This window comes from Drosophila yakuba, chromosome 2L, assembly GCF_016746365.2.
Source record: "Drosophila yakuba strain Tai18E2 chromosome 2L, Prin_Dyak_Tai18E2_2.1, whole genome shotgun sequence".
Taxonomy (NCBI): Eukaryota; Metazoa; Arthropoda; class Insecta; order Diptera; family Drosophilidae; genus Drosophila; species Drosophila yakuba.
Window position 1 is genome coordinate 13316863 of NC_052527.2, and position 25987 is coordinate 13342849.

The 25987-nt window shown below is 46.3% G+C and overlaps 5 protein-coding genes across 11 annotated transcripts; 2 read left to right on the top strand and 3 right to left on the bottom strand.

Moving 5' to 3' along the window:
- Nucleotides 1-314: 314 nt before the first annotated feature.
- LOC6528079 (beta-galactosidase) lies at nucleotides 315-3707 on the top strand. The gene is made up of 6 exons (XM_002089110.4): nucleotides 315-555; nucleotides 1112-1275; nucleotides 1459-1609; nucleotides 1752-2091; nucleotides 2151-2298; nucleotides 2447-3707. The coding sequence occupies exons 1-6, from the start codon at nucleotides 433-435 to the stop codon at nucleotides 3537-3539; spliced, it is 2019 nt and encodes a 672-aa protein (XP_002089146.1). The 5' UTR covers nucleotides 315-432; the 3' UTR covers nucleotides 3540-3707.
- Nucleotides 3555-7198, bottom strand: LOC6528080 (tetraspanin-17). 3 transcript variants are annotated; one of them, XM_015198990.3, is made up of 6 exons: nucleotides 6745-7198; nucleotides 6601-6681; nucleotides 6262-6540; nucleotides 6075-6185; nucleotides 5706-5822; nucleotides 3555-5636 (listed from the first exon to the last, which is right to left on the bottom strand). In XM_015198990.3, exons 1-6 carry the CDS (start codon nucleotides 7030-7032, stop codon nucleotides 5568-5570), a joined length of 945 nt encoding a protein of 314 aa, XP_015054476.1. In that variant the 5' UTR covers nucleotides 7033-7198; the 3' UTR covers nucleotides 3555-5567. The 3 variants fall into 3 exon arrangements, with proteins under 3 accessions (XP_015054476.1, XP_015054475.1, XP_002089147.1); XM_015198989.3 differs by lacking the exon at nucleotides 6075-6185 and having other exon boundaries at nucleotides 6745-7186; XM_002089111.4 differs by lacking the exon at nucleotides 5706-5822 and having other exon boundaries at nucleotides 6745-7181.
- Nucleotides 7199-8031: 833 nt separating this feature from the next.
- Nucleotides 8032-17642, top strand: LOC6528081 (lysine-specific demethylase lid). Of its 3 annotated transcripts, none has more exons than XM_015198386.3 (5): nucleotides 8032-8109; nucleotides 10931-12438; nucleotides 12542-13956; nucleotides 14081-14956; nucleotides 15021-17642. In XM_015198386.3, the coding sequence occupies exons 2-5, from the start codon at nucleotides 10971-10973 to the stop codon at nucleotides 16779-16781; spliced, it is 5520 nt and encodes a 1839-aa protein (XP_015053872.1). In that variant the 5' UTR covers nucleotides 8032-8109; nucleotides 10931-10970; the 3' UTR covers nucleotides 16782-17642. The 3 variants fall into 3 exon arrangements, with proteins under 3 accessions (XP_015053872.1, XP_015053871.1, XP_002089148.1); XM_015198385.3 differs by having other exon boundaries at nucleotides 8034-8216; XM_002089112.4 differs by lacking the exon at nucleotides 8032-8109 and adding an exon at nucleotides 10126-10304.
- A 969-nt stretch (nucleotides 17643-18611) lies between these two features.
- LOC6528082 (sphingolipid delta(4)-desaturase DES1) lies at nucleotides 18612-21080 on the bottom strand. Its single transcript, XM_002089113.4, has 2 exons — nucleotides 20545-21080; nucleotides 18612-19828 (listed from the first exon to the last, which is right to left on the bottom strand). Exons 1-2 carry the CDS (start codon nucleotides 20940-20942, stop codon nucleotides 19261-19263), a joined length of 966 nt encoding a protein of 321 aa, XP_002089149.1. The 5' UTR covers nucleotides 20943-21080; the 3' UTR covers nucleotides 18612-19260.
- Nucleotides 21081-21647: 567 nt separating this feature from the next.
- LOC6528083 (eukaryotic initiation factor 4A) lies at nucleotides 21648-25915 on the bottom strand. Of its 3 annotated transcripts, XR_001454367.3 has the most exons (6): nucleotides 25777-25915; nucleotides 24390-24616; nucleotides 22853-23466; nucleotides 22543-22766; nucleotides 22265-22459; nucleotides 21648-22149 (listed from the first exon to the last, which is right to left on the bottom strand). XR_001454367.3 is itself a non-coding variant. In XM_002089114.4 (5 exons), coding segments are annotated over exons 1-5 (1212 nt in total). In that variant the 5' UTR covers nucleotides 25779-25915; the 3' UTR covers nucleotides 21648-22314. The 3 variants fall into 3 exon arrangements, 2 of the variants coding, with proteins under 2 accessions (XP_002089150.2, XP_039226844.1); XM_002089114.4 differs by having other exon boundaries at nucleotides 21648-22459; XM_039370910.2 differs by lacking the exon at nucleotides 25777-25915 and adding an exon at nucleotides 24795-24893 and having other exon boundaries at nucleotides 21648-22459.
- Nucleotides 25916-25987: the final 72 nt, after the last annotated feature.

Consider the following 25987-nt stretch of genomic DNA (forward strand, 5'->3'; position numbering starts at 1 on the left):
AAAGAAGAAACCAATGTCAGCCAATCTTGGCCTAATTAATCCAATCAGCAAACATGTCGATTAACATTACGGCACTCTGGAGTACTTATAAACTGGAAAACCACTTGTGCGGATGGAAAATATCTCAACGAGGAATTCAAAACGAACACCGATTAGCCGGCAAAATGTGCAGCTCTATCAGGCACTCCAGCGGCGACCAACAGGCCTTATCGGCACCTCCAGAAAAGGAGCGTCCAAAGTTCCGCCAGCTATCCAAGCCACAGCCCACTGACCACCAGCCATTACCCTGACATTGTGCTCCGGTTGGCACTGGCGATCGGTTGTGCCCTCTTGTTCATCCATCCGAGTGGCGGCGAGTGGAGGGAGCTTTCAAGCTTTTCCTAGCGATACATTTGTAGTGTTTACTTCAAGCTCCAAAGTCGGGTCTTCAACATGAACGGCTGTCGCGGCAATCGAAAGCTGACAATGGCCGTAAGTGGATGTCTGATAATTGCAGTGATGGCCCTCACCGTTGGGCTCTGCGTGGGACTGGGCGGTGGCACCGAAGCCCTCGAGGTGAGTCGCAGTTCGCATTCGTCACATAGACTTTTTTGGAATGCACATTAATGATCTCTCACAATGGAAATTAATGAAAATTGATCTCCGCAGCTAGCCAAAGTTAAAAAAGAAATGATGAGGAAAACATATTTTATAGGCCATTTTCACTATATGCTAGAATTTCCAATACAGTGACATGAAAGCAAACATAGCGAAAATATTAAGAAAATCAATCAAAAAAACCAATTCTCAAAAATCGCATTGATCTCATGGATTTATACAAACAATTACATCACCCGTTTTTTACAATGAGAAATGTTATAAAAAGCAGAAAGTAAAACACAGAAACATAAACAAAACTTAACGAAAAGCTTAGAACTAAGTTATATATTCTAGAATGCCGGTTTAGTGAGTTTATAGAGCTGTCTTCGGACACAAGCTTACTTAAAGCAATATTATTTGTGTAGCCTAAGTGACAGTCCCAATAAAATCAAATCAATTCCCAGCAAAACAATAGACTATTTTCGAGTCGATTTCCAAACTGATGGCTGACTTAAATGTGGATTTTTCACAGGACCAGCCAAGGTTTGCGATCGACCATGAGGCCAACACGTTCATGCTGGATGGCCAGCCCTTCCGCTACGTCTCTGGATCGTTCCACTACTTCCGCGCTGTGCCCGAGTCCTGGCGAAGTCGGTTGCGCACCATGCGGGCATCTGGTCTCAATGCTCTGGATACGTAAGCAAACTTGCACTTGTGTTAAAGCTCGTCAAAAGTGGGCCTGCCTCATCCAACTGGTCATGTGGGCCATAAATCGGACATGGTGTTTTTTCGTTATATGCTTTTCGTTGCTTTAACTTATGAGCTAAGCTTTCAAAAACCAGAGACATCGGTTTACTAACGTGAGATTACTTTTCCCAGCTATGTGGAATGGTCGCTACACAATCCCCACGATGGAGAATACAACTGGGAGGGCATTGCGGATGTGGTGAAGTTTCTGGAGATTGCTCAGGAAGAAGACTTCTACATTATTCTCCGGCCAGGTCCCTACATTTGTGCTGAGCGAGATAATGTAAGTACAAAATACAATCTGTTCAAAATTTGCCAACCTCTCTTTGCCGAACTTTCTTTTACTTGAGTTTTTGTCTCTAACTGGTTTTTGTTTAAAATTAGTATTATTATTCATAGTTTTGACCAGTATTACCTCTATTCAGGGTGGTCTTCCCCACTGGTTGTTTGCCAAATACCCGTCCATCAAGATGCGGACCAACGACCCCAACTACATCTCAGAGGTGGGCAAGTGGTATGCGGAGTTGATGCCACGCCTCCAGCACCTGTTCGTGGGCAACGGCGGCAAGATCATAATGGTGCAGGTGGAGAACGAGTACGGGGACTATGCCTGCGATCACGACTACCTCAACTGGCTGCGAGACGAGACGGAGAAGTATGTGTCCGGCAAGGCGCTGCTCTTCACGGTGGACATACCCAACGAGAAGATGAGCTGTGGCAAAATCGAGAACGTGTTCGCCACCACTGACTTCGGCATCGATCGCAGTGAGTACGCCAAATGGTTGTCCTGAAAACAGGATGTAAACACCAAACCCGCATTGCAGTCAATGAGATTGACAAAATCTGGGCAATGCTGCGTGCCCTGCAGCCCACTGGTCCACTGGTTAACTCGGAGTTCTATCCCGGCTGGCTAACCCATTGGCAGGAGCAGAACCAAAGGCGTGATGGCCAGGAGGTGGCCAATGCGTTAAGGTAAGTGGAAAATACGGTGTAGAAGATTACTTCGAAACCGGTTTCGGGATGATTTCGGTTCTACCTGAAGTTAAGAAATTCGAAGGGATAATCTTGTAAGCTATTCAGTATTCACAACAAAGACTTATGAGCATTTACACAATTCCAGGACAATTCTGAGCTACAACGCCAGTGTTAACCTCTATATGTTCTTCGGCGGCACAAACTTCGGCTTCACTGCTGGTGCCAACTACAACCTGGACGGAGGCATCGGATATGCGGCGGACATTACCAGTTACGACTACGATGCGGTGATGGACGAGGCCGGTGGCGTCACCACGAAGTACGACCTGGTCAAGGCTGTGATTGGAGAGTTCCTTCCGCTGCCTGAAATCACCTTGAATCCCGCTAAGCGCCTGGCCTACGGAAGGGTGGAACTCACGCCCAAGTTGGCACTGCTCTCTACGGAAGGACGAACGGCGCTCTCCAAGGGAAGTCCCGTCGAATCGATCAAGCCCAAAACCTTCGAGGAACTGGACTTGTACTCGGGTCTCGTCCTCTACGAGACCGAGCTGCCAAGCATGGATCTAGACCCAGCCTTACTGAAAGTGGATCAAATTAACGACCGCGCACACGTATTCGTAGACCAGGAACTGGTGGGCACACTCTCCCGCGAGGCCCAGATCTACTCGCTGCCGCTTAGCAAGGGATGGGGCAGCACACTGCAACTGCTGGTGGAGAACCAAGGACGCGTCAACTTCTACATCTCCAACGACACGAAGGGCATCTTTGGCGAGGTGAGCCTCCAGCTGCACAACGGTGGCTACCTCCCACTGGAGAACTGGCGCAGTACCGCTTTCCCCCTGGAGCAATCCGCCATCGAGCTCTGGCGCCGCGAACACAGCGACCAGAAGGCCTTGGACACGCTGCTGGCAAGGCAACGCATTCTTCGAAACGGACCCATCCTCTACACTGGCAGCTTGGCAGTGACGGAGGTGGGCGACACCTATTTGAACATGGCCGGTTGGGGCAAGGGCGTGGCCTACGTCAACGGCTTCAATCTGGGACGCTACTGGCCTGTGGCAGGTCCACAGGTCACTTTGTACGTGCCCAACGAAATCCTTCAAGTGGGCGAGAACTCGCTGGTCATCCTTGAGTACCAACGTGCGAATAAGACAGCAACAGGCGAGGATCTGCCTGCGGTGCAGTTTGATGCAGTTGCCCAGCTGGACGGAGAGTCAGGTGATGCTCCACTTAAATAATGAAGCAAGTATTAATTGTTACTCGGTATTTCTTTATTTGAAGCGTTTTTGATTGATACTTGTGTCAACAACCTTCGTTAAGCTTTATTATAAATTTTCTAACTCTTACAAATCTATGTTTATATACGCCTTAATAAATTGCTGTTGATCTTTGCATGACTGACTCTATTTGATCTCCAGCTTATTTTCAATTGACTTTTGCGTTACCATTATAGCAGAATGTTAACTATTGTGTTTTTACACATTATTAATCGTATTTTGTTCTCGATTTAATTAGCATAGTTTTTTCTTTAAACATTGCACAGGGTAATTTGGCCAGATGTTTGTAAAGTAAAACCGATAGGATATATGTATGTATACCAAATAGGTTTCAATTTTAATGCCCACTTTGATCAAAAACTCTCTCTCTTTTGAGCAGTGTATAAGCAATTTGTCAACTTCATTTTGAATTATTACTTTGTATCGTAGCTGCCATAAAAATTTCATTGTTTAGAAATACAAAAAATTCCTTAGCTCTCACATCTGACCAATTGTTTAAATGCACGTGTACATAGAAGGTTTTTGGGCTCATTTTGTATCATTATTAACATGCAATGTACTAATGGTATTTAATGTAAAAGCATTAATTCTATCGTCTTTTTGAGCATTACAGCAATGTAGGCGTTGTGTTTCGATTGAATATTGAACAGCAATAAAAGTATAAACTGTTGTATAAATATAAGTTTCCAGACTGAGTTGTTAAAGTTTGAAACAGTTTAGGAAAACGGTTGGATACTGTTAGTTAAATTAGTTATTTTTTAATCTGACTAAGATTGGCAAGTTCTATAGTTATTTAAGTGACAGTTCATTGGACCTTCCAGCTATTTGGAGAACACAAAAACGTAATACTCTGTTCGGGGCAGTGGCGTTTATAATCTTCACTACTTTTGATTAGAATGTTTGCGAAATCGTATAAATTATAATATCATCTCTTTGCAATATAGATTTAAAAAGGTACAAGAGCGAATCAATGTTTTCCTTGTGAATCATGTTACAAGTGCGTTTTTAAGCAATTAAACCAGCAATTGGCTTACTTTTTACTCAATTATAATTGCTTGTTGCAAAAATATATTTATATGCTGTAAAGCTAACCATTTGTGCATAAATTTAGTTCAAGCTCATTAATATTCATACGCAAGTGGTATTGCTTTTTTCCATTTTTCGATCTGTGATATTGACATTTTCACAGAACTGTATTTTGTTATTCGCTTATAAAAATAACTATTATTTTGAAGACAAATATACGTGGTGCTAGGTTGTATTTGTTCAGTTTAGGAATGAGATTCGTGTTATGTTCATTCGATTTGTTGGAAATTGTTGCATTTGATTTCGGTTTTTCTATACTTTTCTTTAAAAATATATCACAGCTGCATTTCAAGATAAATTTTTCATTTCTCCTATGCCTCCTTTCACTTTACTTGTAAAATGTTTAGAAAATCTATTTAAAATGTTTTGCTCTTTTCTTTTCTTATTTGTTCTTGGGCAAAGGGAAGCCGACGTAAAAACAGCAACAAATTTGGCAACCTAGTTAATATTAGTCAATGTCCACGAAGACGGAATGCGTTTGCTTTAGTTAGACACATAGCGTACTCTTGAGTATAAAAGGGGTTATGGGTTAAACTGGGTCGAGTTTATGGATGCAAAAAGTAGATAAATCATGGACCATCTAATCAATGAACATTTTATGCCATCAAAAGCTGAGGGCCACTCGTAACTTCCAAGTCATAGTTTTTATGGCAATAGCATTAAAAATTGTTCAAAGACTAGATGCTACCCTCGATTTTCGTGCATCCAAATCGATCCACCCTAGTACGGGTTTACAAGGAATTTATAGTATAGTTAACTAACCGGAGCGTAGATGAGTAGTTACAGATTCTTGTTTGAAGTTGGTGGTGGTGTATGCTCCACGTGGCTTACCTCGAAGTTCCCCAATCCTTCACTGTCTTGGGTGTCCTTCTAAATGGCCGTTGGAGCAGGCAGAGCCATTTGTCAGTGCCACTTTGACTTTTGAGTGTAGATATCGGCACGCAGGTTCTGGGCAAAGCAAATGCCCAAAATCTATAAAAAGTGTATAGTTATAGGATCTATGCATAACCATAGTGGGAAAAATAATAATCAAACAGAAACCTGGAAAAACATCACAATTATAACAGTAGTGGAAATAATAATCAAGTTGTTCTCCATCCATTCTTCGCCTGCTTGAACACAGCCTTTTTCATAGATTATCTTGGACAACTCCATGCCCTGGTAGGAAAATAAAAAGTCCATGAAAAGAGAACAAAATAAAAAAAAATACATACAGTCTGTGGGAAATTATAAAACATAATGTTGCAACTACATTTCGTTAGTGTCAACGTTTAAAGCTATAATTGGAACATAAACCACATAGTCAAATAAAAAATGTTACTGATAAACGGTGATTAGCTATGTTTAAAAAATCCAAAGAATCTAGAATCTAAAAACTCAACGACAACTATAGAAATCACTGTTTTGCACCTGCAGGACCAGCAGAGCCACGCAACCGATCGCCACACTTATGAGATGGGCCTCTAGCCAATCCTCGCCAGCGCGCAAGCAGCCGCGCTCATGTATATTCCTATCCACCGGCTGCATGCGTACGATTCGTGGGTGAATTTCAATATGCATTTTGGGAAAGACAGGGTAAGACAACTAGCAGACTTACATATCCCTCCTTTCGAACATCGTATCCGCATTGCTTGTTTTTGATCACCTCCTGGGGACGCCTGCGGCAGCAGGAGAAGGGCACTCCACACGCCTCCCTGCTGCCAATAGCGATGGACGAGCAGTTAAAGTAGTTGTTGCCGTCCCAGTCCTTTGGACCATCAATGCCGCAACACTGCAACCAATCCTCCTGGATCCAGTCAATGAGATTCTGCTGGTCTGCGTCCTCGCGATAGTGGCGGATGAAGGCCTTTAGTCCCTCCGTGGCCTGGTCTTTGATCTGGAAAAGGCAAGCTTTTGTAGTGGCTGGCTTGAATAGTGGCCTTCAAACGGAACTTACCCAGCCCTTGTCCTTGAGCACGAAGGCCACGGCACAGAAGCCGATCTCTGCAATAAGCAGGACACTCAGGAAGATGGCGTACTACAAGCGGAAATAAGAAGATGAACTAGATACAGCAGAATAAACTAACAATGGAATACCCACCGCCCCCAGGAGACAGGTGTTCTCACGCAAGGCGCCCACACTGCCCATGAAACCCAGTAGGAAGGTGACGCCTCCCAGGATGATGAGCACGAAGGCGGGGTCCAGGGCGATAAAGTGCAGCCGAGTAATGTTGCGGAACATGCCCTTCTCGCTCCAGGCCCAGATGCCAACGGAGAGGACGAGTAGGGCCGAGAGCCACAGGATTACATTGCTGGCAAACAGAAGGTACTTCAGGCAGCAGCTGATTTCACTGATCTCGCGGCGGAACTTGCGCACAGCAGCTGGCATTGCTCCAATTTTAACAATAATAAATATGGCCAAAAGGAAACAAAAACGTATGAAATTCTGCTCGCCAGTGTGACCGTGACTGCACTTTTTTTATCGCGCAGTGTGACTGCTCCAACTACGATACAAATAATACCGTTCCACTAAAAACCGCCATTTTGTCCAAAGCTTACGAACTTTAAAACTTGGATGTCTGCCATTGCTCTTCCAGTTAATTTTGTTTTTGTAGTCGCTCTTGCATAAACAATGCATTTTACAGAAACAAATTTGCGTATTTACAATGCTGGTTCGTTTAGTTGAGCAACAACAATTTCAATTTAGCGCTGTATATATATATACATATATAAATATATATAGCGCTTAATTGGTGCAAACAAGAAAAAAAAAGATTATCAAACGCATTTTAATATTTTTTAATTTCTTTACTCATTATAGCTTTTCAGTCCACAAATAACAATTAAATTGGTATCTAAGCATTAAATGCATTAACAACGCAAGGCTTAACTTAAATGTGATAAGTCTAATAATGTTATATGTATGTAGCACATTTTGATCAAAAAGCCATAATAAAAAGCACTTACATATATTAATAACAGAATATTATTGTAAAATCAGTACATCCCTTGCAGGATGCGTGGCTTACTTATTGAAGAACCCATTTCTCGTTTTTTTGAAGCACATTTCATGAAGTTCTATACACTAGACCGTACTTAAGAAACCGTGCATATATGCATGTTGGATCCCATTGAAACAAAGCTGTTCCAAGTCCTGTCCCTGAACCGACATAGTTTTAATCGCGGCGACAGCTAGACTAAGTGATGCCTCTGACCGAACCGATTTTGATTTCTATGCACGTACGAAACAATAAAGGGGGGTCGGAGATAAGAACAGATCCGATTCGTCGACCTCCGATAAGAAAGTGGTTTTGATTTGAAAGCCAGTGCTGCACAACGCCGCCTGTGACTGGTATTTTTCCGAACTTTTGTGGGGCAAATCAGCGTTTCCGGCACTTCGACGACGGGTCACACTGGACACATGTAGCAGGAAAAAACGCAGACATCGGAGAAAGAAATCAGAAAAGTAAATTCGCATTAAAGCCAGCTCGCCAGTGCCGTGCTCGGTGGTTTTATGGAACACTCATTTCGATCACATAGCGAGCGTGCGCGACCCAACTTCCTATGACGACAGTGAGTTTTTGCCCAGTGTAGGGTGCCCAGTGCCTGAGCCAAGTGCGAGTGTGTGCGTGCCAGTGTGTGAGTTTGAGGGCACTTCTGATGGCTGAAAACGTTTAATTAGCAGCGAAAAGCGAAAAACTAGCTAAACGCAGACGCCCACCTGGCAAAGTCGGTGGATATAGATCAGGAAAAGTGCGGATTGCAGCCTCTGCGTTGGCCAACAGCGAAAACAACCCCCCGCACTAGTCGTGGAAAATGTTTGTATGTGTGTTCCCTCTGCTGGCAGCGCAATCGGGATTCCGAAAATCCGTAATAATTGTGAAAATCCGGACAGAATTCAATGCCAAGTCGCGGCTAGGTTAGGAACCACGTCGCGGATGAACGGATCACGGTGGAAACCCACGGACGGGAAAATCGCGCACCAATTGCACACGCCAGCAGAGCAGCGACAGCGCTGCAAAGTGCGTTGCGTCGCTGCCCGGTCGCCATCATAGCGAAAAATATTGTGATCCCACGCCTGGAAAACCTACATATATATGTGCCACTGAGGGCACAAAGTATATAGTGGATATATAGCGCCAGTTAAGCCGTTCGCGGGGAGTTACTATTTCGAAAAGTACAGTGCTGCATTCACCTTCCAAAAAAACAGCTCAGCTTTTCGGTTTCCGTTCCCCGCCCCCCGCTGGAAATGTGCAATATGGCAGGGCAAATGCGTAAAAGTTGCGTTCCTGCTGGAAAGTAACCAATATCCAGTGCTAATTTCGCCAAATCCATCCATATTTATGTACATGCTCGGTGCGAATGTGTGTGCCTGTATTCGCGTACCTGTGTCTGTCGTGCCCCGTGTCCGTGTAAGCTGTTTGTTTGTGCCCGTGTAAGCTGCGTGCGGGTGTGTGTGCGCGGCTGAAAATGGAAATTATATAAAAGAAGCTTTCGGCTTAGGCTGCTTTTCCGAGCGATCGGCGGTCGCAGAACGAAAAATCAGTTCCCCCAAACAACAATAGCAATAACAGCGAACAGCTGGTTGCAGTTTGGAAGTCCACACTTGGCACGCCGTGCACCCCAATCAATAATCCGAAATAGCAATCCACCGATTATGATTTGGAACGGATTTGCGAGGAAACAATATCCCATTATCCCGAGCAGCGCAGCAAACGCAGCATGCCTCTGCCGGCGTCTCTGCCGCCGATGTACTTTGCTCACTTGATACACAAAAACGGTACTCGTCGTTGCTCATCTCGCTCTCTCTAGGAGAGAGCGGGCTCTTCCTGATCAAGCACACGGGAAACTATACACACACATACACACACGCACTCTAGTCAGGCAGGCACACATTGCCCACCCACTTTTACTCCCTTTTTGGTGGTGGTATCGGCGGCCGTGGCGCCCCACATTCGGGCGAGAGTGTGTGTGCAGCACAACAACCACCAAAGCAAAGCTCTGTCCCGGCGGCTTCCTTTTGTCTAGCTGACAAACGCAAAAAATCAGTTGGGAACTCCAGCCGGAAGTTGGAGTTGACAGCGGTTTTCAACATGGCTTCGTTTCCGCTTTTGAATTTCGTCAGCTGAACTCGGAAAGATAACAGCTTTCACCTTTCGCTCAGTGTACGTGTTTGTGTGTGTGAAGGTCCTGTGTGCTAAATGTTTTGAATACAATGCGTATAATCCCCTTGTACACACTCGGTGTATACATGTTCGTTATTGAATTTGTAAGTTTATTGGTCGCTATGTTATACATACACACGGCCAGGAAATCCCCCCTGTTCGTGTCCGGGGTTGTGCCTGTATTGGCGTGCTCCACTTTTGTATGCAACAAATTCAGTGCTGCTGGCTAATCGCCGCTGCACTCTCTCTCTTTCTCTATCGGGAGAAGCCACATCCCCCTGGAGTGAAGCATGCAAGAAAGGCATTACTTTTCCTAGGCCCTGTCCAGGTTCCCATCCTGCGATCCCGGCGGCGGTACTGGATACATCCTCGCAATCGAAGTAACCTTTGGGCAGCGGCACTTGCACCGTCGCAAAGTCGTGTTTTCACCTCCGTAAATGTTTGTTTACCTGCGAGGATTGAGTGCAGGCACCACAACACATACACACACACACAGGTGATTTGATGTAGATACAGTGGGCAACAGGGGTTCCCTCTCCGATCAATAGGAGCGGTATTAAAGTGCAACTTAGACGCCAGTTCTTTTGTGGATAATAACCAATTTAAATCTGTCGACGGGGCAACGAATCGTTAATTAATGCAAGGGACGCGGGGTGGGAGTGTGTGTATCTGGAAAGCCACCATAATAGCTCGACCAACAACAAGTAACCCCTAGCTGTTGAAATATGCATATATCTAAACTGTAGTACCTATTATCGCCATCAGACACCAAAAATGTTAGATTTTCTGAGTTATTGCACATAAACATTAGATAAACTTTCATTGGCTTAAAAGTCAAATTTAAATAACGTTGTAATTAAGACAAATTTAATTGATAAATTAGGTCGATAAAAATAAAACAACCATGTCAATAAACCTTTGGCTTACAAGCAGCATTAGTTGTTTAACAGAAAATACAAAGTAGCTAAACTTCCAAGGTTTGTGGCCCAGAGCTGCCACAATAATTTAATAACCGGGACAGGTCTTTCAACCCTAACAACGAAAACAACCTGTCCGAAGCGCATTTAATATTACCAAGTTGTGAACTCCTGAACTCACCCGTGACTACTTACTCCATTACAGAACCGAAAGCAATAAATCGAATCTGAACTCATCTTAAGCCATGTCCGCCAAGTCTGAGGCGGACAACACGACGGCCGCCAACTCTGGCGGCGGAGGCGGAGCAGTCGGGAGCGGAACATCATCCGCTGGCGGCGCATCCGCGAACGGAACAGCCACTCCGGCACGCCGCCTGCGCACCCGAAACTCAACGGGCAACGGTACCAATAGCGGAAGCGAGTCCGTAAAGAAATCAAACGCCAACGACGAGCCCTCGACCCCAGTCACCCAGGCAGGAACCACAGGATCTCACACCAGCGTTCCGCCAGGAGCGTCTCCGGCGGTAATGGAACGGCCGATGCCCAGTGTTCCCATGAATCACGCCAGCAGCAGTGTGTCAGCCAGCAAAAAGTATCACAATAGCTGTCCTCATCCCACGCCCACGCCTGCACCCACTGGGCACAAGAAGTCGGTGCACACGCAGCCTCACAGCAGCAACAAGTTTGACCAGGGAAAGAACGAAGAGTTCCACTTCGACACGCCGCCAGAATGCCCCGTTTTCCGACCGACAACTGAGGAGTTCAAGAATCCGCTGGCCTACATCAGTAAGATCCGCTCCATAGCTGAGAAGTGTGGAATCGCAAAAATCCTGCCGCCGGCCACCTGGTCGCCGCCGTTTGCAGTGGATGTGGACAAGCTACGCTTCGTGCCACGTGTCCAGCGGCTTAATGAGCTGGAGGCCAAGACGCGCGTCAAACTTAACTTCCTTGATCAAATCGCCAAGTTCTGGGAGCTGCAGGGCTCTTCGCTAAAGATACCAATGGTGGAGCGCAAGGCCCTTGACTTGTATACGCTGCACCGCATCGTGCAGGAGGAGGGGGGCATGGAGCAAACCACAAAGGATCGCAAGTGGGCCAAGGTGGCCAACCGGATGCAGTACCCATCCAGCAAAAGTGTAGGCGCGACCCTGAAGGCGCACTACGAACGCATCTTGCACCCCTTTGAGGTATACACGTCGGGAAAGGTTCTGGGACCGACCCCAGCGTCATCTGGATCTGGTAGCACGCCCGTGAAGTTGGAGGATGGGGGCGGAACCGACTACAAAGCCCATGAAATTCCCACACGGCAGCAAATTGCGCCGCCCAACGAGACAAACACACGTCGCTCTAAACGTTTTGGAAACTCCAATGCCAGCTGCGGCCTGACTGGTGTCACACCCACGACAAAGCCATCCGCGGGCGTCTTTGTCAAGACGGAGACCAAGGAAGAATTTAAGAGGGATCTGCTCAGCAGCTTCAATGCTGTTAACAGCGGCGGTTCGCCATTGGCCACTGGCACTCCCGCAAACACTCGCGGAGCCAGCCAGAAGAAGGGAGGAGAGCCTCCAGCCCTAATCGTAGATCCACTAATGAAGTACATTTGCCACATCTGCAATCGCGGCGACGTCGAGGAGTCTATGCTGCTGTGCGATGGCTGCGACGACAGCTACCACACCTTTTGCCTGTTGCCGCCTCTGACCAGTATACCCAAAGGTAATATTCTATACACTTAGTTTACTAAAAGTTCTTACCAGTTTGTTTGCCTATAAACCTCATATACTAATGCGAATAAACATTCTCTTTTCGTTCGTTCTAGGCGAATGGCTTTGCCCGCGCTGCGTCGTCGAGGAAGTAAGCAAACCTCAGGAGGCGTTTGGTTTTGAGCAGGCGGAGAGGGAATACACTCTGCAACAATTTGGGCAAATGGCTGACCAGTTCAAGCAAGAATACTTCCGCAAGCCGGTGCACTTGGTGCCCACTGAGATGGTGGAGCGCGAATTTTGGCGCATCGTATCTTCTATCGATGAAGACGTTACCGTCGAGTATGGGGCGGACTTGCATACAATGGATCACGGCTCCGGGTTTCCCACTAAAAGCTCATTATATTTGTTGCCGGGCGACCAAGAGTATGCAGAGTCGAGCTGGAACCTCAACAACTTGCCGTTGCTGGAGGATTCTATTCTGGGCCACATCAACGCCGATATTAGCGGCATGAACGCTCCGTGGATGTATGTGGGCATGTGCTTCGCAGCCTTCTGCTGGCACAACGAGGACCACTGGAGCTACTCCATCAACTATCTTCACTGGGGAGAACCAAAAACCTGGTACGGGGTTCCAGGGTCCTGTGCTGAGCAGTTTGAAGAGACCATGAAGCAGGCAGCTCCAGAACTTTTTTCATCGCAGCCCGATCTGCTTCACCAGTTGGTGACCATTATGAACCCTAACATTTTGATGAACAACCGTGTACCGGTATTCCGCACCGATCAGCATGCGGGCGAGTTTGTGATCACCTTCCCCAGGGCCTATCACGCAGGCTTTAATCAAGGCTATAACTTCGCGGAGGCCGTCAACTTTGCACCAGCCGATTGGCTGAAGATGGGACGCGAGTGTGTTAACCACTATTCCATGCTGCGTCGTTTCTGTGTCTTTTCGCACGACGAGCTCGTTTGCAAGATGGCGCTGGAGCCAGCGAAGCTTACCTTTGGCATCGCTACTGCCTGCTACATCGACATGGCCGAAATGGTCGACACGGAGAAGAAACTGCGCAAATCACTTCTGGAGTGGGGCGTCACCCGCGCCGAGCGTCGCGCCTTCGAGCTAGTGAACGACGATGAGCGCCATTGCCAAGAGTGCAACACCACGTGCTTCCTGTCGGCGGTGGCCTGCGAGTGCAACGACAAACTGATTGTCTGTTTGCGCCACTACACAGTACTCTGCGGCTGTGCTCCTGAAAAGCACACTCTGATATATCGATATACCCTGGACGAGATGCCGCTGATGTTGCAGAAACTGAAGGTGAAGGCACACAGCTTCGAGCGATGGCTTTCACGTTGCCGTGACATAGTCGATGCACATACACCCACTTCGGTGACTCTGCAGGAACTACAGGAATTGTGCAAGGAGGCCGAGACGAAAAAGTTCCCCTCCTCGCTGCTCATCGATCGCCTCAATGCAGCGGCCGTCGAGGCAGAGAAATGTGTCACAGTTATACAGCAACTGGGTATTAATAAGGTTAGTTCACATCATCTACTCTTTGTAATATCTTATCTTATGTATCTTGCCACTTATTTGTTTATATGCTAAGCCAAATATTCGCTTAAATAAGCTTACCTATACTTCTATATCGATTCATCAGGTGCGAACTCGCTCGGACCACAACCAGGAAGCTGCTCAGTACAAGCTAACCATGGAGGAGCTAGAGTTGTTCGTTCAAGAGATCGATAATCTCTGCTGCATCATTGACGAGGGCGCTTCGGTGCGAGAGCTGCTTGTTTTGGGAAAACAGTTTGTGGAGCGGTCCGAGGGCCAGCTGCAGTTATCGCTGGAGTCTCTGGAGGAGAGTGAGCTAGAAACGTTAATAAACGAAGGTAGCTCCTTGCGCATCGAACTGCAACAGCTCGACCAACTACAGAAGCGACTGAAGCAGTGCAAGTGGTACAAGCGCTCGCAGGGATTGAGGGAGACCAGCTCGAAGCTGACCTACCAAGACGTGAAGAATCTGCTGCACATGGCGGCTGCTGACCTTGATCCCACGGATCCGTATGTGGACAAGGAGATGCGAAAATTGCAACAGATCGGTGCAGATATCGAAGCCTGGGAGTCGCAGGCAGCCAAGTATTTCCGGCGATTGACCCAACAGCACGAGTTGGGCGAAATCGAGCAGTTCTTGAAATCGGCCTCCGACATCAACGGTCAAGTGCCTTCGCACGGACTGCTGAAGGATGCACTACGAAAGGCGCGTGAGTGGCTACGGGCCGTTGAGCAGCTACAACAGAACAACCACGTCACATATTGCCACACACTGGAGGCAATGATCGAGCGTGGCATGAACATACCCATCCAGCTGGAGGAGCTGAGCCGAATGCAGGGACACCTAAACAGTGCACATCAATGGAAGGACAATACGGCGTGTGCCTTCCTTAAGAAAGGCACCTTCTATACGCTCTTAGAGGTTCTCATGCCCCGCTCAGACGCCATAAATATAGACTCGGATCTCAAGCCGCGCTTCCAGGTAAATATGACACTGCAAATCTTAAGCAAACCGATCACTAATTTCTTTGTATTTCCTTATGCAGGATGATTTTCTGAAAGAGAAAAATCCGGCGGAGATTGTGGCCAGCTTCAAGCACGCTGAGGAGCAGGAGCTGCTGGATATGCGCGACCTTCGGCGGCAAAACATGAACAAAAACCCGATGCGTGATATGTTCTGCTTGTGCAAGTCTGAGTTCCGAAATTTAATGTTCAATTGTCAGTTGTGCCGCGATTGGTTTCACGAGGATTGCGTCCCACCGCCCTCAACTAATCAGAATGGAATTGTTAATGGGGGATCAGGACCAGGTTCCAATCGACCGAAGTGGCTGTGCCCAAGTTGTGTGCGCTCGAAGAGACCGCGCCTAGAAACCATCCTTCCGCTACTCGTCCAGCTGCAGCAACTGCCTATCCGTCTGCCCGAAGACGAAGCGTTGCGTTGCCTGGCGGAGCGTGCTATGAATTGGCAGGATCGCGCAAGGAAGGCTCTTAGCAGTCCTGACGTCAGTGCGGCCCAAGAAGCGATTCTCGCTCAGCAGCAGCAAAAGCGGCGCTCCGAAGGAGGAGCTGGAGTGGGCAATATCAGCAGTCCACGAAAGCCACGTCGACGTGGCAGCCTGTCGAAAGAGGCAAGTGGTTCCACAGAGTCCGATGCCGACGACGATGATGACGACGACGAATGTCGCCTTCGAATTGTCGAAGACAACTTCAGCAACGATGAAGATGAGCCTCGTACCGCCCCCGCGACCTCCACTGTCAACTCCGATCTCCTCAAGCTGCTGTCCGACAGCGAAATTGAAAATTTGCTTGATCTGATGATGGAGGGCGACCTGTTAGAGGTATCCCTAGACGAAACGCAGGAGCTTTGGCGCATACTAGAAACGATGCCGCCCACGTTGCTGCAGGCGGAGGCCATGGAGCGTGTTGTCCAGTACATGCAGCGTCAGCGGCAACAACAACCAAATCCGCTGCCCACATCGGGCGCCGAAGACTCAAACGATAGTCTAATGGTACAAAATAGTCCCAATAGCAACAGCAATAGTGGTGGGGCAACTGGGTCTGCGAGCAATAGTGGACGCAACAAGAAGAGGCGCTCCAACGACGCTAGCGGCAACTCAGCAGTGCCGCGCAAGAAGCAGAACACACCGAAACAGACGCCGGGCAAGAAGGGATCAGCGGCAGCGGGCCGCAAGAGCGATGCTAAGGCATCCCCAGCAGCATCGACAACTCCGGGTGCGGATGCCGATGCCGAGAACAAGCAGGCCAACGGCGGAAATACGAACTCTAGTACAGGATCAGGTGGTGGCAATTCTGCGACGACTACGCCCACACCCGGCTCGACGCACAAAAAGCGCAAGCGCACCTCAACAACCGCCACCAACAACAACAATAATAATAACAACAACAACACGAACAATAGCATCAGCAGTACCAACATTAACAGCAACACTACCAGCGCCCAGGGAGCAGCCACTGGAGGCAATAACTCCACTGGCGGTCAAAAGAAGCACGCGCAACGGTCTCAACAGGCGGCGCAAGAGGACGACGAGGAGGAGTGCCGGGCGGAGAACTGCCACAAGCCCACCGGGCGAGAGGTGGACTGGGTACAGTGTGACGGCGGCTGCAACGAATGGTTCCACATGTACTGTGTGGGCCTCAATCGCAGCCAGATAAAGCCGGACGACGACTATATCTGCATCCGATGCACCAAGACAGTGGCCATCGGCACACAGGGCTCCGGTCACAGTATCAGCGTAGCGTCCACGACGACGCCGGGAAAGCAGCGGGCGGTGCAATCGGCGCGGTAGAGTAATATATAGAGTCCAGGAGTGGAGTTGCCGGGTCGATAAGTTTTAGATTTTGCAGTAACAGCCGATTGTGTTTTACGCATGATGTACTACTAAACACACCCGATAAAGGCCGTCTACCGGTATTTACTAAGTTTAGTAAAGTCACTTGAGAGTTTTTGTAGTACATATTTACCAATTATCGCTATATTTACGCATCCACAACGTAAAACACATTTGAAAACGACAAAAAAAAGAACTACAAAAAACAAAAGGAAAGTAAGAATCAAGAATAGGGATTATTAATTAAGCAAAAGAGAAGAAATGCAAACAAAGCAACACAACTATTTGTTTTTGTACAATTCAGCCCATTTTTACGTTCGTTAAACGTTCTTTTAATCTTATAATATACTTTACCATTACCTGCTATTCTTAGTTTTTGTTAATTTAATTCACTTTTTGTGTTCGCCTCTCGAGTTTTGGTTCAATGCGCACGCAAAGTTTTCATACGTTTTATTTTACTTTTTCCCTTAACCGAAGCGTAGGCGACTCTCGTTTTACTTTTGTACATTTTTGTTTACTTAAGGTTGCGAGCAAAAACCCTCAAACATTAAGAATCTTCCACTTTTACGCGTGGCGCCTTGTAGACTCTCCTTTCTTTGTATGTTCTTGTTTATTATCCCCAATTAAAATATTAAAGAAACAAACAACAACAAAAAAAACGAAAACAAAATCCTGTTAATAAAACGATCATACAAAAATTCAGTATACATTTAAGTTTACATTTAAAATACAATGAAAAGTGTATAATTTTTAATTTATAATTAGTAAGTTGACTAGAAATCCAGCAACGTGGAAGTAAATACAAATTACAAAAAAAAAGAAAACAAAACAAAAAAATTGCAAAACATCTTGGTAATATTAACGTACAACAATAAACACAGTGCTTAGAATTATGCAATTGAAAAAGCAGACAAAAAAACGAAAAACACTTTGTAAAATCATTTTTTAAATGTGTATAAAAACTCAAGCTGACAAATGTGCAGGTTCTAATTGCAAGCAACCCAAGATAAACGTTAACGAAAACAAAACAGAGCCCTAAACATATTAAGGATAACACTTTTATTTCATTAAGCAGTAATGTACGATTGATTTCAATGAATGATCCAAAAATATAAAAACATTGCCCTCACAACACCTTCCCCCAACAAAATATATAATTCTATAATTTAAATAAATTATATATAAATAGTATTTAAAAGAACATGTGTGTCGTTGTTTTTATTTTGATCGCTGGTACTATCATCTACGTCCATGGAAGGCCTATGACATATGCACATTACTCATTCAGCCAGTTGGTCTAGCACCTGCTGGAAAAATATACTGATTAATCAGGTTAAGCGAAGAATTCCCAAGAATTGATATACGTGATAGTAATATGTATACTTAAATATAGAGTTTTTTTGATAGATTAAAACGATACTTTGAACTTCCAGGACAAAACCTTTATAAAGCGTTCGTAAAAATTTAAAAGCGTTAATTTATGATTTGTCGCGTTTATGGTACGTCGCATTACAGATGGCTGAAGAGTAGATAAACTAAAGCGGTCAATGACTTCTGCATATTTTAATCTAACATCTAAAACAGTCAGAGCAGGAAAACATTCTCGACCTCCTAGGTGACCATTTTTAAGGCGCATTCTTCAAGGTCCGGCAGTTATCTAGCAAGCAATTCATATAACCGAATTGCCTACCATGTCATTCCACAGGTGCTTATCGAAATTAATATTATTATCAGTAGATAGCAGTGTGCCCACATGACGTGCGACATGCAATCCGCGTAAGCAATAACTTTTCAAGCTTCAAAAAGTTTAATTGGTCACAGAGTCGTTACAATATTTATTTGTTATTTATTTCATTAATTTGCTTACAAGTTTAAAGTGTATTCTATACATGCAGCCACCCCTGGCAAGTTATTTAGACTTTATTCTTAGGTAACAGTTTCAAGAGTCTATCAAAAATAGTAGTTGGTTGCTTGATTAATGACTTGCTGTCGGCCGGGGTGGCGATAAGGATTAATTACACCAAATCGTGTCTGCACATAAATGATCTGAAAGCATTATAAATATGTATCGAAAATACTAAGACAATAGTATAATAGGACAAGTATTACACACTAGATTTAACAGGCTTTCCAATTTATGAGGTAACAATTAATTAAAGCGCTCGAAAGTGTTTCTCAGTTAGGCCAACTAAGCTCACACTCTAGCATTAATACCAGAAACTATATCCACGTAATTGTTCATATCAGCCGCTGCAAGTGTCCGAGTGCCCCTTATCTAATCACAGAGATTAGCTGGTGCTACGAGTTTTGTTGTTCCCCTTATTTCTTCTGCATCCGCTGTAAATGTCTCTACGATGTATATATACATAAAAAAGCCGTTTTAGGTCTAACGCTGAGATTACATTCATGGCAGGAAACCTTGAATAGCATCGATGGCTTAGGAGGCCAGACCGCGCTGGCGTCGCTTCACGCGGGCGTAAGGTCCCACTGCTGGGTCCATAATGAAGTCGTATAGAACCCGAGTCCAGCTGGTGTGCTGGGGCATTGTGTCGTAGAATTCCTTGGCAATGCGCTTAACCTCTGGCAGCCTGGAGCCGGGCACCGCCGGAAAATCGTGATGCTCGTTGTGGTAGCCCACATTAAAGGTGATCCAGTTGAGCGGACCGTAATATGAGTATGTCTCAAAGCCCTTGGCGAACATGTAATGCTCCGAGATAAAGTGTCCAGCCACCGGGTGCAGTCCCATGGCGAGAATACTACCGATCAGCAGATAGGCCAGGGGTTTCCAGCCCAAGAAGTAAACGATCAGGGCGTTGAAAGTCAGCTGCACCACGGTGTTAATAATCTCAAGGCGTGTTGGTGGCTTCGGGTTAATCACCAGTGGACGGAAAATGTAGAAGAAAGGCTGCAGGCAAACCCACAAAAACTTTCCAAATGTCGTGTCAAACAGGCGCGCCTCCAGCAGTGTGGGTATGTCAGTGTCAATTGCCTCATCACCTTGGTAACTAAAAGGACAAAAAAACGTTATAGTTATTGAGTTGAAGAACAATGTATGTATTGTATGTAGTTATAAAGCCATCCAGAATGCATATGATTTGTTGTTGATCAACTACATGATTTATGTTAGACTTAGTTGGGACTCAGAAGCGAACATTGGGATTGGGACGTTGTTGAACGACAATCAATGATCCGCCCATTGGTGCACCTGGGCGATAAGATAAACGCTATCTGCGACTAGAAACTTAGTGAATGGGGTGACGGTAAACATAAACAACACTCATAAAATCATTTTGAAAAATCTCCGGGAACTTTTTTGCAGAAGGCGACGCTGTGACTCAACTGAACTCGACTTGTAGCCGGGAAGTCGAGTGGCAAATTACTGAGCTACGTGACCAATCGAGCGCTTATTCGGATACACATATAACTACAACCTTATCTAATCGGCGCAATTCAGACTCACTTGATGCCCGGCAAAAGGGAACAATATGAAAACTGATTCACAAGTTTGCGGGGAGAATTCACGTGAAATCAAATGGAGAACAGGCAGTGTTGGGCAATACAAGCCGGCTTTGTAATGAATATATAAAGCAGCCCCCTGTTGCCCAATGGGATGATGTTTTCGCTGTTTACTGTGTGACTACGCCCTAGTAACCACAGAAAAGTGGCCATGTGTGCGTGAGGGTGGGGTGTAGGGCACGAATTCGAACCGATTGGCACGTACCGGTGATGTTCCAGATGGTACTTCTTGAAGGAAATGCTCATTGGCAACCCGATAGGCAGGTTGCAGATGAAGCCCAGTATCCGGTTGTGCATGGGCCTGCTGTGTCCAAAGGCCAGGTTGTGCGAGATCTCGTGCACGGCCAGCATTAGCGAGTGGTTGACGATGCCTCCGAAGCAGTAGGCGGCCACGATAAGCCACGACCACGACAGGTCTTTCACCACAAACAGCGCCAGAATCTGGGTGAGCACCATAGCGCCGGCCACCCACTTGAAGTTGGGGTCGTGGCCAAAGAGCTTCTTGATCTGCGGGTACTTCTCGAGGATGATCTTGCGCCGAGAAGCGTGCGGCTCCTCCGTGTACACCCACTCGAAGTCAGTGCGCGAAACTTTCTGCCCCATCTTGGATGTTTGGACTGGTTGCGGTTCTAGGTTGTTACGGGTGACGTGCTACAGGTCGGTGTTAGTTGGCCAACATTATCGACCGGCGCGAGGAAGGAAACTGTCCAAACGTCCAACTGGGCGGATTGAAAAATTAATATGACCTGACGTGATAGGGCGGAAAACCGAACCGATATATTATCGATAGATTCACTTCAGAAATTCAATCGATATGATGATGTGAGGCTTCCCGAAATGCAAAGTACCCACCGCGTTTCAATATGCACTTAGCGGTATTCAAGTTCTCAAAAGCTTGTAGAACTTTTGGTGCTGATATTGCAGAATATGAAGACGCCTACAAAGCCTACATTGAAATTGGTTTAAAATTTCAAAGGTTTGGTTTATATGCAACTCATGTAGATTTGCGTACGTTTAGTTTCATTAAAACTCTGCCTACTAACTTTTCAAAAGCACCTATTTTTATCTGATTTTGAGATATGGAATTCTGCCTTGTTTGCTGCATGACACATTTAAACATTATCCACCGTACGCGCCCACAGATATATGAAATCATGCGAAGCACCCAATAGCGACAACCATATCATTCATTTTTGGAGGACAGTAGTGGCCGTACCCCGAAAGATATATGTTATTATATCTATAAGGTAATACATTTATAGATCTGGGTGGATGCGTTGGGTGTTCGTGTTAAGCGTAAAATGTTGCTTCGGTTGTCAGCTGTTTCTTAGGAGTGGTATATTTAAACATAATGTGTACATATGTATTTTGTTTTGTTTTTTAATATATTTTTATCAATAGTTCTAGAAAAAGCTAAAACAAAGGTGCGGCAAAAAGGTGTTCTGATATTGTGGCTTTTGCGTTTAGTTGCTAGCTCTCTTAGCACGTGGTATCTTGTACCTGGTTTCAGATATTACTTTTTTTAGATAGATGCAAATGTTGGATTTTGTTGTTTTGTTTTTTTTTTTTTTATATATTTGTATATATTTGTTGTTGCTGGTTGACGACGCAGTTTTAAAATTGATGATACACAGAGAACTAAATGGATACAGAGGGTTTCCGGCTATTCGGCGATAATTTGTAAGCTCTAGCTAGGTGTTGTTGCTGCCGCTTCCGCTGCTGCTGATGTTGCTGCTGCTGCGCCGATGCGGAAGATGTTGATGCTCTGTCCTGGTTCAGTCCTTTTCTTGGGTGGTCGTCGGTCGGCTGCCTTTTCGAATTAATGTTTGAATAAATATTTAACTTGACTTGTTGATCTTTGAATAATTTATAGTTGCGCTCGGTTATCGATTTCGCAGTTCTTGTTTGCTGTTTTGCTCACTCACTTTTTGTTTAGAATTCTTTCTTAGTTGTTTTGCGGCTCAGCAGAAAAAATTTAAATCAAATCGGCAATATTAGCAGGCATTTCCTCAATTGTTGTGTGGTAGAACTGTTCAATATCCTTAAGGATTCGTCGATCATCATCTGTAATGAAGTTGATCGCAACACCCTTGCGACCGAAACGACCACCGCGACCGATTCTGAAATGAAGTGAGAGTGATTGCATCATGTTTAGTATGGCACATAGCTAGATGGATTCAGTGGCGAGGTGACCAGCACTTACCTATGAATGTAGTTTTCGCGGTTCGAGGGCAGATCGTAGTTGATGACCAACGACACCTGCTGCACATCAATACCACGCGCCAGTAAATCAGTGGTAATCAGAACACGAGACGAGCCCGAACGGAATTGTTTCATGATGACCTCGCGATCACGCTGCTCCATGTCGCCGTGCATGGCCGAGACGGTGAAGTTGTGGAGAGACATCTCCTGGGTCAGCTGGTCCACCTGCAAAAAAGACAGACCATTTTGTTAGCAATTGGGTTGATTGAACTAATTCAGTTTTTTTAAATAAAAGGAATGAATGAATTTACCTTGCGACGGGTGTTGCAGAAAATAACCGACTGGGTGATGGACAGCGTATCGTACAGATCGCAAAGGGTGCCCAGTTTCCAGTTCTCCTGCTTCACGTTGACGTAGAACTGCTTAATACCCTCGAGGGTCAGTTCCTCCTTCTTCACCAGGATGCTAACGGGCTCGCGCATGAAGCAACGGCTCACTTCGAGCACATCCGGCGGCATGGTAGCGGACAGCAGGATGACCTGCACATCTGGGGGCAGCATCTTGAAGACGTCCTGGATCTGATCCTTGAAACCGCGGGACAACATTTCGTCGGCCTCATCCAGCACGAACAGCTTGATGTACTGGGTGCGCAGCACCTTGCGGTTGATCATGTCGTAGACGCGACCAGGAGTGCCGACCACCACATGGCAACCAGATTCCAGGATGCGGGCGTCCTCGCGCACGTTGGTGCCGCCAATGCAGGCGTGCGAGTGCACCTTCATGTACTCGCCGAGCGCCATCACCACGCGCTGGATCTGCGTGGCCAACTCGCGAGTGGGGGCCAGGATCAGCGCCTGGCACTCGCGGATGGACGTGTCGATTTGCTGAAGGATAGCAATCGAGAAGGTGGCAGTCTTGCCAGTTCCTATGGAAGAAATGAAGATGAAATGGTTAGTATGCAGGATTGGCGTGTATTATACTGTGCATGATGCAAATAAATGTGGTGCTACTGACTATGCATAATTACTCTTCTAGTTACGAGATATTCTTATGCGGAAACTGCAGAAAGCTGTAGTACAGCCAATATTCAATTTTGAAGATCACCATATTCTGTGCAAGTCTGTTGGTTAGGCGTAAACTTCACTGGTAGGAACACCAACCAGGTGTTTTAGCTATCGAGAAAGGCACTTGCATGAAAACGCACAATGTAACAGCATGTTGACGCTGTTTTTCCTGGCTGTCCCAGTCCCAGGTAGCTCTGGATCGTTAAAATCCTCACCTTTGTCGGCATTTCAGGGTCTAGCTTGGCACTAATCCCTGCATATACTGCGATGGGCAGGTGCAAGTGGACCACAAAACAGGGGTTGTTGATGAACTACATTAATATGTATATAGGGCCTGTTGGAGAGCCTGCAAAATGGATTAGTGCCGAATTTGCGATGTAGGTAGATCGCATTTAGCACAGATGACCTTAAAAACGCGTAGCAGCTGGAATTCGCCAAGAGCGAGTGAGCGACCTTCTTTCTGGGAACTTTCTTCTGCCCGGGCGGACGAGAAACGGAAACGCAGCTGGTCAGCAAAAAGTGGCGCGCAAGCGCAACGACGCCGACAATCGGAGAGAGCGGACGGGACACGGAGAGAGAGAATGGCGAGAAAGAGAGAGCCGCTGCAGAGCGGAATTTCAACAAAGAATACAAGGCGCAGCGGCTGAGTCATCGTGCTGCTTTTTCGCCGATTTCGCACACATTCTTGAACGTTTTTTTTCTTTGTGACTGATCGAGGGGGATGGCGATGATGTTGATGAATAATGGAGATGGGGTATTGGGGGACCCAGAGCCATTTACTCACCCGACTGGGCCTGGGCAATGACATCGCGACCCTTCACACAGGGAATGATGGCGCGCTGCTGGATGGCCGACGGCTTCTCGAAACCGTAACCGTAGATGCCGCGCAGCAGCTCCTCGCGCAAGTTCATGTCATCGAAGTTGTCGTACACCTCGTGCCAGGTGGACTCGATGACGCCCTCGGGTTCCATGCCGGCGGGGCCATCCTGAGGTATCTCACTTCGGTCATCCCTGCAAGAAAGCGAGAATACGTTAGTGGGGCGGAACAACAAGAAAAACGTCGGCGGTACGGGGGTAACAAAAATTTTCCAGCCATAATTTGTTGGTTATGGCGAATGGCAGAAAGGCGAAAAATTAAGGCGGTGGAGGGAGAATCGAAAACCGCGAACGCCGCTTGGCAACCACTCACATTATCAACAATAAAGAATTGACTAGGTAAACTTATATCCTGAATTTCGACGGCTTGGGCCCGGTTCACTCAATCAACTGCTTGCCTATTTGTCTAGAACGAATAACGGAGAATTTGAGCCGAAAGCCGACTGTGTTGTTTTCTCGAGCTAGCGAGCGTTTTGCTTTCAGTCCGTTACGTTTGTGCTGCGATGCGCTCTGCGAAGCGGTGACTTTACGTATGAGACAAAAAGCGATAGCTAGGCAGCCTTTTTGAGCGACGAGCGGCGAGAGTCCGCCCCTGAGCGTGTGCGAGCGGGACAACCCTAGTGTCGTTCGTGTCAATGTCAGCGGGCGAGAGCGGCTGAGCGATATAAGCACGTAACAGTGGCGCCAGTGTTGCCTAACGCCAGTTGCGAATGGTAGTAGTCGATTGAAAATAGCAGTAGCTTTGACAGTTCGGCGGGGGGAGGGAAAAGAAAACCGACAGACAGGCAAATTTTCAAAATCGAATCCAAAATTGAGATGGAGCAAGGTTAAATCAGCCCACGAATGCCGTCGTCCACTAAAGATAGCATCAACGATCTGCGTCATTGTCCAGTCATAAGTCAAACGGACGGACTAGTGTGCGTGAGATTCAGTCAAGTGGCGACCAACGTCACCGGACTTCAGCAAAAGTCCCCAAATCGGAGTTCTAGGTTCTGCGAGGGGAAACGGGGGCCAAAGGCCGAGGCTGGTAGCACAAGTCCAGCAACAAAACTCTCTTGGAGCAACCACTTCGCTCGTTCTCTCTCGCTCGCTCGTCGCCTCTCGCTCCCACTCCCTGCACTGTCATTCGGGCGTGTAATTTTTTTCCACTCATTCTGACCGTCAGAAATTTAAAAACGCGTTTTTCTGCATTAAAACACCCGGAGTTGGTGCAAAGCAGTTGCGGAATCGATGCGGCACGAGTTCGCCTTGCGGCTTTTCACATTTCGAACGCTTAATCTACGAAATATACTAACATTTTCTGAAAATTATTTGGCACTTTTTATACACGTGCTGCTACTGATTTGTTAAAACCAAGCAAAAGAGGCTCCATCTTGCAAAAGTTTTAGTGATGTAAGAAAACATCAGCGACTATCGATAACTCGATCGCCAACTATCGCCAGCTGTCAGGGTATATCCGGCGATTTTGTTGCCGTTTTGGAAGAAAGCTGGTACCAGCGAATGGAG